The 13397-nt window shown below is 38.2% G+C and overlaps 1 protein-coding gene across 6 annotated transcripts in view; it reads left to right on the top strand.

The window, feature by feature from the left end:
- CGNL1 (cingulin like 1) overlaps positions 1-13397 on the top strand; it is a 54928-nt gene that overhangs the window by 2896 nt on the left and 38635 nt on the right. For 3 of the 6 annotated variants that reach the window (XM_050978386.1, XM_030228435.2, XM_030228436.2), the window contains exon 2: positions 11716-13315. In XM_050978386.1, the coding sequence (XP_050834343.1) occupies positions 11735-13315 (1581 nt within the window). In that variant the 5' untranslated portion in view covers positions 11716-11734. Of the gene's footprint in view, positions 1-8036; positions 8101-11715; positions 13316-13397 lie in introns of all 6 variants that reach the window. The other 3 variants (XM_050978385.1, XM_050978384.1, XM_050978387.1) reach the window with 3 other exon arrangements.

A 13397-nucleotide genomic window follows, 5' to 3' on the forward strand; every position in this document is an offset into this window, starting at 1 on the left:
AATTCTGCAGATGCAAAAATGTAAACAAAAGTAGACCATCACAGCTTCATTCTATAGTCTGCTGTTTTACCATTTCTGCTTTTTGAAGTCATAGTGATGATGATGTCATTATTATTAGAGCCTTTTTACTGTGGAGATAACCTGAAATCTGTTTATTAATACCAAGCACACAAGCCTGATTATGCAATACAACATTCAGCCTATAGCAGCATCTACCTGTGTTGGTAGAAAGGAACTGTAAAGAATCTGCTGAAGATCAGCGGTACTAATAGATTTCTGAGAAATAGCAATGAACACTGAAATAATGGGACATTTTATTTCACTTCTGCACCCTCTCTGCAACTCTGAATGGCATCAGAAATGTTGCTCCAACCTGTTGCCCATGTGTTCAGATAAAGCAGGCTTAAGAAACTTGTGTTTCTTCTATCTGTCCCACTTATTTTTTTTTAGAGGTAGGAGGAGGTTATCTTCTACCCGATCAGTTCAGTGATACCATTCAGAGGCAGGCTTTGTAAGGAATTACATCCTTACAGTACTGAGATTAACAAATGTTTTGAATGGCCAGGATGAGACGAAGGGTGTTAGAATTTCTCGGATTTTGTTGCTAAGTCTCAACCAACTGCACAGAGCAAGGTGGTACAGGCTTGACATATCCTGAACTTAGGTTTGGTAATTATTTTTAATGCATCTTAAATGATGTGTTGGAAGGATGTGCAAAAATACAATAAATAGGTTGGGGTTTGCTGTTTCTCTTCTTAACTGGCAGAAGAATGGAGAATCCACTCACTCACCATGTTAATGTGTGAGGGAAGGTGTTTCACGTGTCCATGGAGTGTTTATTCCAGGAATGTTTATCTGGAAACATGGACATATTTCAGAAGCTGCTTTGACCTTGACTCTGAATGGTGTTAAATCAAAATGGTAATATTTTTCAGTGTAGCCAAGTATGAAAATTTAATCTTAAACCCCAAAAAATCGACATGTTAAGAATGCATGTGCTAAAGATTTAGTGGAGTGGTAGTCATGGAGTCGCCACTGTTTGGGATTAGAGCTCACTGTATTTTTTCTGATCTTGTACCATCTCTGCCAACACAGCTGGCAGCCTCCTTGGAGGACTTTATCCAAATGTAGGCTTATAACTTTTCATTTTAGGTGAAGTAAAATGGATAGCAAGATTTATAGCTAGACATTTTAGGTATATAGTTTCATTTTTTGAAGAATGCCTCTAAATTTTTACCCAAATGAATATTTTAATTTCTGTTTGTCCATCTTTTGTATTTATGAATTTCATTACCGAGGCTGACAATATGAGATTTAAAATTAATATTCTGTAATAACTTTTCACATTCTTCTTGATCTTGCTAAATAAAGAGAGCAACAAGTAATAAACGTGATTGGAGAAATGTTGTCTTAGATAGCAAAGGTTCTATCATCATCATCATAGCACAAGGATTTCATATTATCAGAGCTTTATACCTTCCTAATGGTCCTCACTAGCAGCTCCTCCACACACTAACTTCTGCAGCTCCTCACAGTAATCTGACTCTCCTCACTCCTCTTTCCTTATTCTTATATAGCACTAGTTCTTATTGATTACAGGTGTGGCCTGTTAAGATCAGGCCCACCTCCAATCTTCAGTAACTGACCGAGCTGCAACTCATTGGGGGACAAGATCACCCTCTACAGAGAAATATCTCAGAAAGCACTTAGACTGCAAAAAGCCATCAGGGAGCTTGGTAAGACTGGAAGATGCTGCAATGATTAGCACGGTCACCCCTTTCTGTGAGGGTCCCCAGACATGCAAGGAGTCATGACCATTCAGATATGACTCTCAGCAGCCTGGGCATGACCATATTTTGACTCCAGGCATTTGTAGCACTTCATAATACTTTAGTTGGATGTGCATTGCATGCACCATTTAAAAGTAGCTAAAATGTGGACATGAAAGCTAAATACAGAGTGAAAAGGAGATGTATTGTCTAGGCTGCCTATGCTTACATAGTCACAACCACATGTGTTTATGTGTTTCTCTGAGTGTATATGTAAACCCTCATACACACTTGCAGAAGCCTGGTAAGTAATTACCAGCCTTTTGGAATGTTTTAACCTAATTCTGAATTCTGTTGAAAGATATCTCTAAGAACTGTTGGAGGTGTATTTAATGTACATAAAGATGTGCTAAAGGGCATAGTTATTTGCATTCTGCTTCAACATAAGTATAATGCAGAAGTCGGGTAAAATTTAAGCTTTTATATAGAGATGGGGGAGTGTTTTCAGTGAGTAAATCGAGCTCAGTATATTTTGTTGGCCTTGTTGAAAATGGTTGGGGTATGCCTTCATACGTTTATTTGCACACCATTAGCTGTTATATGCAGGGAGCAAATGTTCAGCAGTAGCAGCCTTTATTTAAAAGAACAATTGGCATGTAATGTTACATTATAATTCCACAAACACTTAAAGCTTCATAAAGAAGCAGCCCTACCTCTCTCATTTCCCTGGTAATTATGCTATTCCAGCGTGAAGGTGAGAAGTGTGGCAGCTTAGGGTAGCTGGTTAAACCTGTGCTTGCAGGGCCCACACCAGGTCACTTTGACTGCATAGGCGTTGTAAGCCCTTCTAAGTGATTCAGTCCAGCTCACCATGAAGCTCCTTTCCTCTGTGGAGTTTTTGAACCTCTCCTATACTCAGCTCATGTCTCTCAGACAGTGTGATGATATCATCTTGTCTGGTGGGGTCTGGGCTCAGGGCCTGCAGTTCTGACTGCATATTTAAATTTGAAAACGCATGGCTGAGTTAGTTGAAAGAAACTAGATGGGTGTGAAGCCAAGTGTTTAAGGAATACAATGTAATTAAGACAAGGTTTAACAGTAGTAAAATGTAAGGCATAACTAACTTGAATACACATGAAGCTGTGGCCTTATGTTGGCTGTGTAAATATGACTCCTACAGCCTATTTTACATGTAGATTTTGTACTTAAATACTTGCATCTCTGTAGAGATTAACCCTGCTCTGTACATCTTTATATAGGTGAGCCCTTGGTCTTTGCAAACAGCTGTACTCATAGTTCATTATTAATTTTGTTCAGGAATAAATTACGCATCTATAATCAAGGTCATGCAAGTTGCATCTCTTGGGTTGCTGTAAATGTAGCTCCTGTAGACAGGATTATAGTTTTTGCATGGGAAAAATGAGAAGAATGTCCCCTGAAATGTCACATTTAAATTGAAGGAAAAATGTTTGGAGTATAAGAACCTTTTATTATTTAATTATGTAAGATAATTTTAGAAATAAACATGTTTCTGAAGCACTTGTAAAGCTTCTTAACAAAGGTTGCCCTAGCTGTGTCCATTCCTTTGAGAAGGGCTTTCTAAGAGACTCTTAACAAACCTGAGATTTTTTGCTCAAGCCTCTGAAAGGATACTCTCTTCTATTTAAACAATAATGATGTCATTGGGATGTACTAAGATAATTTCCTTTGGAACAAAATACAGTTTCTAACACTGACAATTGGAGGAAAATGTAATGAAACAACACAGAATCTCTTGTGGAGTGAGTGTATTCATGTCAGATGTTTGGATGCAAACCAGCTATTGTATTTGAAATCACAAACCACTTTTAGAATCTGTGAGTATCCTTGTGTCTCTCAGCCACCTTTTCTGTCAATACATAAAGATACAAACATCAAGAATTTGATAAAGTAGAAGAGTATATATAATAACACTTCCTCTTAGTGACTTTATTACTTTTTTTCTTGTTTTTAACCTTTTTTGCAAGTTTTTAAGAAAAGTGAGGGAAAATTGAGTATTGTGTGTATATAGTCAACTCTGAAATAAGTATTTATAAGGTTTTGTTGTTGCTTGCTTTTTGTATTTGAAGTTTGTAAATATTAATTGTAGAGCAGTACTGTCAGATACTCACAAGATAACCCCAGTAACTGGATCCTGTTAGTGGCAAAGCCCAACTTGTTCAGGAGCTTTATCTGAGCCTGTGGGGGAGATGAAAGAGTAGCATGGCACAAATGTAGTCAGGGAGGTGTTTGTACCACAGGAACCATGAATAAACAAATGCAGCTCCCCATCTCCCTCAAGTGTTTTAACTGCTGTCACAGTCTGCAGGGCCTGGGACTGCTCACTGCAGATCACATGAATTTGATTCTTGGAACTGTATTTCAGATACCAGTTGACTTCTGATTTAGTATACTTTGAATGTGCTTGATTTTGCTTCTGATTCCCTTTTGCTTGTGATTTGGGAAAATATGGAAACATTACTTCAGTAAAGAAAAAGAGAGCTCTTAAATAATGATACAAAGTATATAATGCAGTAGTAATAGTTTAGAATATTACATGGGAAAATTGGAGGTTTCTTAGCATTTTCATCATAAACAAAATTAAGACTTTATTTTGCACTCAGTAAGTGAAGTTAGCAGGTCATGTGTTGTTTCCTCTGGAGATAAATCCTATAAAATTATGACTATGTGAATTCATACATAGCAGATGCAGAAAATTTTATATATGTATTATGTCCTTGTTTTCAATAAAACTCTGAAAATTTTTGAGACCTGAGTATCTGCCAAAATATGTTGTTGTTGACTTACAGCCATTGAAGCAGATTTTCATTTGGGAAAAAAAAAAACCCAATCAACCAACAAATAAGCCAACAAAACCTGCTAGTTGTCACACAGCTCAAGCATTTGGCTGATCTGTCACATACTTTCATAGGACTAACAAGATGTTTTACATTTCAAACACTGAGACTTCCTCACACACAACATTTTTCAGCCAGAGGGAGTATGAACCCAGCTGTAAGCAAGTGAACAGTATCTTTTGCTCTAACTGCTTCTAATTGTTCCTTCTGCTGACAGTCCTTGTTAAATACAGCCTCTTCCTCTCCTTGAAAAGGTGACTACTAATGTTTTGTTTTGTTGGCTATCTGAATAAGGTTGTTTAATACTTGGGTAGAACTGAAACTGAAATTCTTCTTTCTAAGGCAGCAAGCCCAAAGATCAGCCACTTTGCTGTACTGCATTTCAGGAGAAACTAATAAAATAATATCTGTAATGCATGGTTGTTGGCTTTCACTAACAACTGTGGAAGAAAAGTATTATTTGGCATTTTCATCCTGCTGGAAGTTCTAACATATCATCTATAGACTGTCATCTGAAATCAGAAAAGAGAGAGGATCTTTTCACAGAATAAAAATGAAAGCAATTAATTGAGGAATGTTTAAATACTTCCTATAAAAAGGTATTTCTCTGAGTCAGAGTTCCTGGCTGGACTTCATGTTTCATTATACACCCAAAGCTCCCACACTTAATGACTCCCATACTTAATCACAGCTTGGTCAAAGGAGAAAGAAACCAACTCGTGTCATGTTTGTGGAAGGCACAGACCTACAGGGCTTCTGGTGTGGGGGCTGGAATTCCTGCTCTCACAGGGAGGCCTGCATGGACCACTGGCAGTGTGGGTGGGTGATCCTCCAGCAGTTGCTTTTCTCCATGGCACAGTGCACAGCTTGGGCTGGCAGTGGTGTGAATGTCCCTGCAGCAGCAGTGCAGGGTTGGATACAAGCCCTGGAACCACAGTGGGATGCAGCAGCTCAAAGCTGCTCCTCTCCTCTTTGCACTTCACCAGTCACTAATGCACGTGCTTGGGCGGGCTGGAGCTAAGGTGGTGCAGGGCATGTAGTGCTAAGTGCATTTAGATGGAGTGCTTTTGGGAGAGTATAATTTGCTAGCTTATAATGAAATATGTAAGGCTAATTCTGCCTGCAGTGATTGGTCAGCCCTGTCTTGGATGCTGAAGAGATGCCTTGATTTGGTCTTGTGTCTGTGTGGTACCAAGCAAAGTCCTTGCAGTCTAACACTGGTATATGGAGTTCTGAAAAATACATGCTGTGTGGCTTAGGTTCACAGGAGCTCCTGATTGTTTTCAAGTATAGAATTTGTCACCATATCTTTCCTTCCAACAAGTAGGGAGATGGGACATGAAATTTTTGGGTTGGTTTAAAAGGGAATGAATATTTGAAAACTCAGTGGTTTGTTTTTTATTTCATTTATAGAAATTTTAGGTAGATCTTTGGCGTTTCTGATGTCAGCATCAACAGCAATAATAAAATAAATCTGAATAGTTTTTTCTCCTCACTAATGCCTGCAGATATAGAATGACACGTTATATTGTAGAAAATCCTTTTTTATAAACCTTTTGAAAGTTTTGCATTTTGACCACTAGATAGGGAGTGGCAGTTTACAGACAGTGCTGGGGAAAAACAAAGGGTGACAGTTTCATTGTATATTGTGACTATAATAATTTTCTTTCTAATAACTGGGAGGAGTAAATGCCACGTGTGCTATAAATATAATTGTATATAGACAAAAAAACCTCAAGTAGGAAAAAATCTTAAGTGGGAATAAGGAATCTGTTAGAAAAGACTGACAATATCTATTGCTGGATATTGTCAGTTTGCTGTTAAATGAGTTTTACTGTCTTTTTTTACAGCCCCATATCTAGAATTTTAAAATTGCACTTTTCTCCCTTTTGCTCTCTGTAAGCAGTAGATCAAATAAATTTATCCTACTCCAGGGCTATATTCCACATGGACTAAAAGGGACAGCAGCCCAGGCCCATTTTTCTTTGGCAGAAGAAAATTGTAAGTAGGATTGACAATGATGAAGTTTCCCCTCATACTTACAAGGCATGTTTGTGAGAATGTTTTCCATCAAGTGTGAACACATTACAGTTTTGGTCTTTCCATGAATTATCCTGTCTGCTTCCTTTTCTTTACCCTCACAGTATGTAAGTTTTCCTTCCTCTTCTCTCATAAAGTTATTTCCTGTCCTTTTTCCATAACACTGTCATTTATTATTGACCTAACACCCACTTTGTGTGATGTTGCTGATACTTTCTGAATAGTCAGCTGCACAGAGAATCCATTATTTAGCTTGGAGAGTGACCTCAGTGTTATGTAAGGCTAGAGAACAAATTTTATAGTTCCTTCCTGACATTTTGCTGTGCATGTGAAATAGCTGAAGTAAACATTAATAAACTGTTACATCCTGCTTTTTCAAAAAAGACACTGATTAAATAATATGGGCCACAAGGACTTTTTATCTTATGGTAATCAAAATTTGGAAATAATTTATATGGAACCAAATATCATTTGTAATTTAGCCTGAAATAGTTTAAAATTTTCAGAATTCTCAAAATTCTCTCCTCCAAAGAGGAGATAACGGGGTATGCCGACATCTTCCTTTAATGAAAAATCTTCACGTAATCCAGCCTTAGGAGACTCAGGATTGTGATACTGGATGTGGGGGAGTTCCTGTTTTTTTGAAATTAAGGGAGGCAGGGAGGAGTCCTAGTGCCATAAAAAAGTCAGGTCTCTTTTATTCCTCCATATTCCCTCACTAGATGTATGCAAAATGAGCATATGTGTAATGGGAGGCAATACCTTTGAAGGGTGTGTGGCTCCTTCAGGAGGCCAGGGAACATATCCGTTGGTGGGACAGTGTGTCCCCCCACACTGGTCACCATCTCAGCCTGGACTGTCTGTCTGTCTGTCCAGAGCAGGTGCTTGGCTCACAGGCTGGACTACAAGGTGGGATGTGCTAAGGAGGTGTGGGATGCTGTAAGGAGGGTGTGTGGGCAGCATACAGGAGAGCAAGCTTCCCATTCAGATTTTGCATTTAACAGGATTGGGAAAGCAATTTTTCTGAATAAATCTGCCTTGTAGATTTGGCTAAAGAACTGAGATGGGTGGTGGGGACAGTTCCATGCCTTTGTGATGCTGTAATGTTAAGAAGGGGAGAGACGTGTCTGGCACAGGAGGATGTTTCTCAAAGATACTCTTTTCTACCCATGTTTTCAGGGAGAGCAGCCAGGGTTCCACATGACAGAGGTTTTCTTTATTGTGAGCAGGTCTCACATAGCTCCTGTTAGCTAGCAGTAAAGTAGCTGTGAAAGAAAATGTTTTTAAGGAATTAAAAAAAAGTTTTTGACCTGTTAAACCTTCAGTGTTCATATCCTGTGGTTCTTTGTAGAGTATCATATCACCACTGAGCAACAAAGTGCTAGAGAAGAACATGCAGAGTATTGGATTTTCAGGTATGAAAACCTCTGCTGACAAGTTCTCTTTATAAACAAAAAATGTCATAGTTTCTGTTTTTGGCAAAAAGTTGTTCGGAAAAATGGAACCATTTCTGCGTAATGATAAAATGTGGGACTTCTATAGCCACTGAAGTCAGTTTTTAAAATGAATGTTTAAGCACCTTTATGAAGTCTTACTTTAGGAATAAATCTAAAACTGAAAGACTTGAGCAGCTTTGAGTGCCAGTTTTGTTTATTTGTTCACAGAAGTTTTTAAAAGTTGCTATCCCTGATGATGAAGTTAAAACACAAATTCAGTTTGAAATTTTCTGCTCGCCTCAAGCAGTCCAAGGCCATGTTGCTGACAAAATAGATAATCCCATCATTCTGTGGTACCTTACTTGCTGACCTGATAGCAAGTTGCTGATGACTGTGTGTCCTTGACTATATTATTTGTTTTAGCAAGTAGAATATTTTCAAAAGAAAATAATTTATTCAACTAGTCTTTTCTTACATCCTGGCTAATTTGTATGCGATGTTGTCATGACGCTTCAAGATGGGAGATAGGAACTGGTTTCATCATAGAATGGCAGTTGTTCACCTATTTAAAACTTTATTAGAGTCATTGCTTCTGAAAATTGTATTTTTAAACTCTGAGATAGCAAATAAAATTACTAGCAAGACAGTATTGTTTGAAATTTAAAGAATTACTTTGGTAGAAAACCAAAGGATTAGGATTTATATCACTCTCTATTTAAAAAGCAAAAAGCTTCTTTACTTTTTTTAGTAACTACAAGTATGTAACAAAGAGCCACACAAACAGGGAAATTGCCTTCCCAGCTGCCATTTAACTATCTAACCTCTTTTCATAAGCTGAAGAGTAAACAGACTGTTTTGTCATAACATTTGAGGGCTTCAGCAGCCTTAGAGAAGATTAAAACCGGGCAGTTGTAGCTGTCAGGGCCCCCAGCTGTCAGCTCCTGCGCTGGATCAGATGTCAGGATTTCAGTCGGTCACAGCATGGAGCACAAGCTGATTTCATTTACCCGAGTATGCCAATCTGCAGTTTTCCAGGGCTGAGGTGTGTACTGAGCCAGCAGAGTTTTCAGATGTTCTCATTTTTGACGTGGTGACATCTGTCAGAGGAGTGGGGCAGACAGATGGGAGAGGAACAGCTTCAGTCCTCTTATCCTCCCTCCTCTGTTGCTGTAACCCTGCCAGAGCCTGAGATGTGACTGTACAATGTGTATGCAGGAGAATGACTGTAACTGTAATTAATCAATTAACATAGTTTCAGGATTTCCTCAGAAAGGCTGTGTGTGATGAAAGCAAGTAGTGCTTTTTCTTTAATTTAAAAATGCTTACAAAATTGCAAAGCCACGTGATTATGAATCGTAAAGCAGCTATTTGATATTATGTAGTTCATGTGAGTATTACCCAATGCAGCTTGACATCCTATAAAATAGAAATTCTATGTAAAACCTTCAAATATTTGAATAGTAGGGTCATCTGTCTTGTTTTCTTGTTCATGCCATGGGAATTTATAAATGTAATCTTTTTTTCACCATTCCAGAAAGATAAAATGTGTTATTTAAAATATTGGTTGTTTAGCTCTTTTATTTCTACAAGGTTTTATCCTTTTGTACAGTAAAATTAAGAGTTGTGTTAGTACAATGCATGTGAAGAAGACAAATACACATACTTCTTTAGAGACAAATGAAACATATTAATTTAAGGTAGATTATTAACCTATATATTGTTTCCCCTGTATATTAGGGGAATTGGTGTTCTGTGGTTATTTTTGAGGGGATGGGAGTTGTTTGGGTTTTTTTCTGGTTATTTAATATTTTTAGCAACTTTGCAAAAATTTTGAAAGCAATGCTTTTGCAGTCACCCCCAATCAGACATATTGTAATTGTAATGTAATATATTGCTTATTTGTTCCTTATGCTAATTGATATAAATCCTTTTTATTTTTTGGCTTTTAGAGTTATTTTTATTGACTTATTTTTATATTTTTTTAGTTGTTGCCATTGTTGAAAAATTCAGATAAACTTTACTCTTTTTGTAGGTCTGCTGGTAAGCTTTGAAGGTGTAGTGTAAAGTTCCATATTCTCCTTAGTTTGTCTTAGTGGCATTTCTGATCTGGCTGGGATTGTTGAGTGAGAGCTTTTAGTAAAGATGTTCACATACTCCTCCACTACAGATGAGTGCTACCAACTGTGTGTAAATCAGGGGTTTTTCCTCAAAGGTTCACATGTGAATGTGCCATGTGAGACTTCAATTTATAAGCCTGCTGCTGAGGAGGAGTTGGTTTTTAGAGATGAAGAGGTTTTTGAGGGGAGCTTTCCTGCTAGGAGGAAGAATTGGGTAGCAATTAGTGTACTATGAACATTGAGCCAAACTTTTTCATTTGCTGTCAGGAAAAAATGAGAACTCTGCTCTTGACAAGAGTATCTAAGGGAGGTGGTTCATGCTGAGATAGACAGGAGAGTGAAACTGGCTGCAGAGGGTTGTTTTTCCATGAGACATCCTGTTGTTTTGGTTTCCTCTTGCTGATTACCATCACTCAGTGATCTTGGGTTTGTCAAGCCGCAGTGATGACTCAACTCCCCGGCTCAGTTCAAAAGTTTATTCCCTCCAGGTTTTGTATCAGACTCAGAGTCCTGTGTTCCATTCTTTTATAGACGCACTCGTACTGTCACTGCACTGCCTCTGCCTTTAGATAGTTGGCTCATAATCTGCCACAGACTAAAGTAAATCTGCCTGCAAACCCAGCTGTTAGAGAAACAAAGAATGGCATTTAACATTAAAAACACACGTAAGGTCAAATTTATTGTTTTCTAGATTGAAACAGTTTTGGCACATGTAGGCTGGAGTTAGCATTCCCATTGGATCTGAAAAAGGCACTGTCAGCCTTGGAAATACTAGCAGTGTTTTTCCATTTTTTGTTGCTCAGCAAGTATCTTGTTTTAAAATAGCAACTGGAGTTTTTTTGAACAAGCTTGCATTTGGGAGATTGTTAAATTAATCTGTAGGAAAGGTTATTCTTAGGGATGACAATGAGATCATAAATGATGAAAAAGTTTATTTTCAGATGTCATTAGAAACAAATGTTGAAACCCAAGTACGTAAAAACCACAACTCAAAGGAATGAAGATGTTGACCTCCCTTGCAGTTACCTGAAACTCATAAAACCTTAAACTGCCTGGTTGTGTTTTGCCCTCCTGCGCTTATGTTTAAATGTTAATATGGCTGGTACTAAATGCTGAATTTAAAATGATCACTGGTTTGTGAAGGGTACAGTCTTCAGTAAATACAGAAGACGTCATGCTTTGAGTCCAAAAATTGTACCAGAGTTGCTTACATTTAAAGTAATTTGATTCCAAAGCAATGAGCACAACTAAAGGTAACATTCGTGAAATGACATTACATTGATCAGAATGTGTCAGTCTGGCATTTGTCTTTGTATCACAGTGTATTTGCTTTGGGCTTGATAGAGCTTGGATATTGATTTCCCTGCGTTATTACCGTTAGTCTTCATTGTCACAGTGAATGGTAGAATGAAGTAATTAATGAAATAATCTAACTTGCTTAAAACAATGAAAATTTTGTAATTTTCCTCCTGTTCAGATATAATCCTCTGATAGACATGGAGCCATATTTTGCTGGTTTTAAGCACATGCAGCAGGACTATGAAGTCACTCTTGAACTTGCAAGTGAAGAGACTCAAAAAACTAAAAATGCGCTAAATTCTAGGACGGGGTCTTACGGTGTCAGCATTAGAGTCCAAGGAATCGATGGACATCCTTACATAGTACTGAACAATACGGAAGGATGTTTGCCAGAACATTCTCCTCCTCCTGGAAAAGAACAGCAGGTCAATCCTCAGACTGTACACAAGCCAGCTGTGGACTCCAATACTGCTTTTAAGTTGCAGGACAAAATCAGTGAACATACAAAATTTGCTGGAACGCAGCACGTGCAACCCTCTGTGCCTAAAAAACTGCAGATAACAAATGTCAATGAAAAGGAAGGTGGAATGCCAGATTTTAAAGATGAAACTGTGAAATCCTCAAATTTGTTGAATTTTCAAAGACATCCTGAACTTTTGCAGCCATATGATCCTGAAAAAAATATCTTGAACTTGGATAATTACCAGTCTTCTGTATGCAGTAAATCTAAGTCTTTTGCAGAAGAAAAAACCGAAGCAAAGCCTTGGATCTCCTCATCTAAAGTAGTGTCCCTACAGAAAACAAATACATACCTTGCTGAGTCAACCAAAGCAAATTCAAAAAAAATACATCTGAACAGGTCAGTAGAAGATCCAAATAAGCAGCTGCAGGATTGTCCCAGTAGCACGATCAGCCCCAGTGATGTGTGTGTTTCAGAGACATTTTCATCTGCAGGAGGATCCCCCTGTGTTAGTCCCACTGCTTATCCTGAGACAAAGAAACCTAGACCAGATGTTCTTCCTTTCCGCAGGCAAGATTCCTCTGGGCCAGTACTGAATGACTCCCGAAGATCCTCGTCCTCCTCAGCTACTCCCACTTCTGCCAATTCCTTGTACAGGTTTTTGCTGGATGACCAAGAGTACGCCATCTACGCAGACAACGTTAACCGCCATGAGAACAGGAGATACATTCCATTCTTGCCGGGAACTGGTCGTGACATTGACACTGGTTCACTTCCAGGAGTAGATCAGCTAATTGAAAAGTTTGATAAGAAAGTTGATGCTCACAGAAGAGGCAGGTCAGGAAAAAGGAACAGAATTCATCCAGATGACCGTAAAAGATCAAGAAGTGTTGATAGTGCCTTGTCATTAGGACTTGATGTAAATTCAGATTATTTAGGTGAATTCAGTAAAAGCTTGGGTAAGTCAACTGAGCACTTGCTAAGACCATCTAAAGTTTGCCTTCACAAGCAGTTATCCAGAGATCAGAAGTCACCTTCGAAAGAGACGAAGATTTCTGCTCGAAGTATTGGAAAACTGCAGATGCCTAATAAAGACACTCAGTGCAGCAGTTTCAGCTCTTTGCAACACCATAAACAGAACGGAACAGATATGGCAAGCTTGATGGGTAGATCAGCTACACTCCCAGGACAGAGTAAGAGAGAGGAAGTTAAAACAGTAACTTCTACTTTGTTGTTGCCAAACAGAATTACAATTACACCTGAATCAGGAGCCAAGAAGATTTCTGTAAAAACATGTTCATCCGTCCCTAATATACAGGTAATTTTGAGTTAATTCTCTAAGTATCCTTTGCACTTTGCATATGAAAGCTGCCCTATTGTTAATTGTGTATTTTTCTGGT

This window comes from Serinus canaria, chromosome 10 (assembly GCF_022539315.1).
Source record: "Serinus canaria isolate serCan28SL12 chromosome 10, serCan2020, whole genome shotgun sequence".
Lineage (NCBI taxonomy): Eukaryota > Metazoa > Chordata > Aves > Passeriformes > Fringillidae > Serinus > Serinus canaria.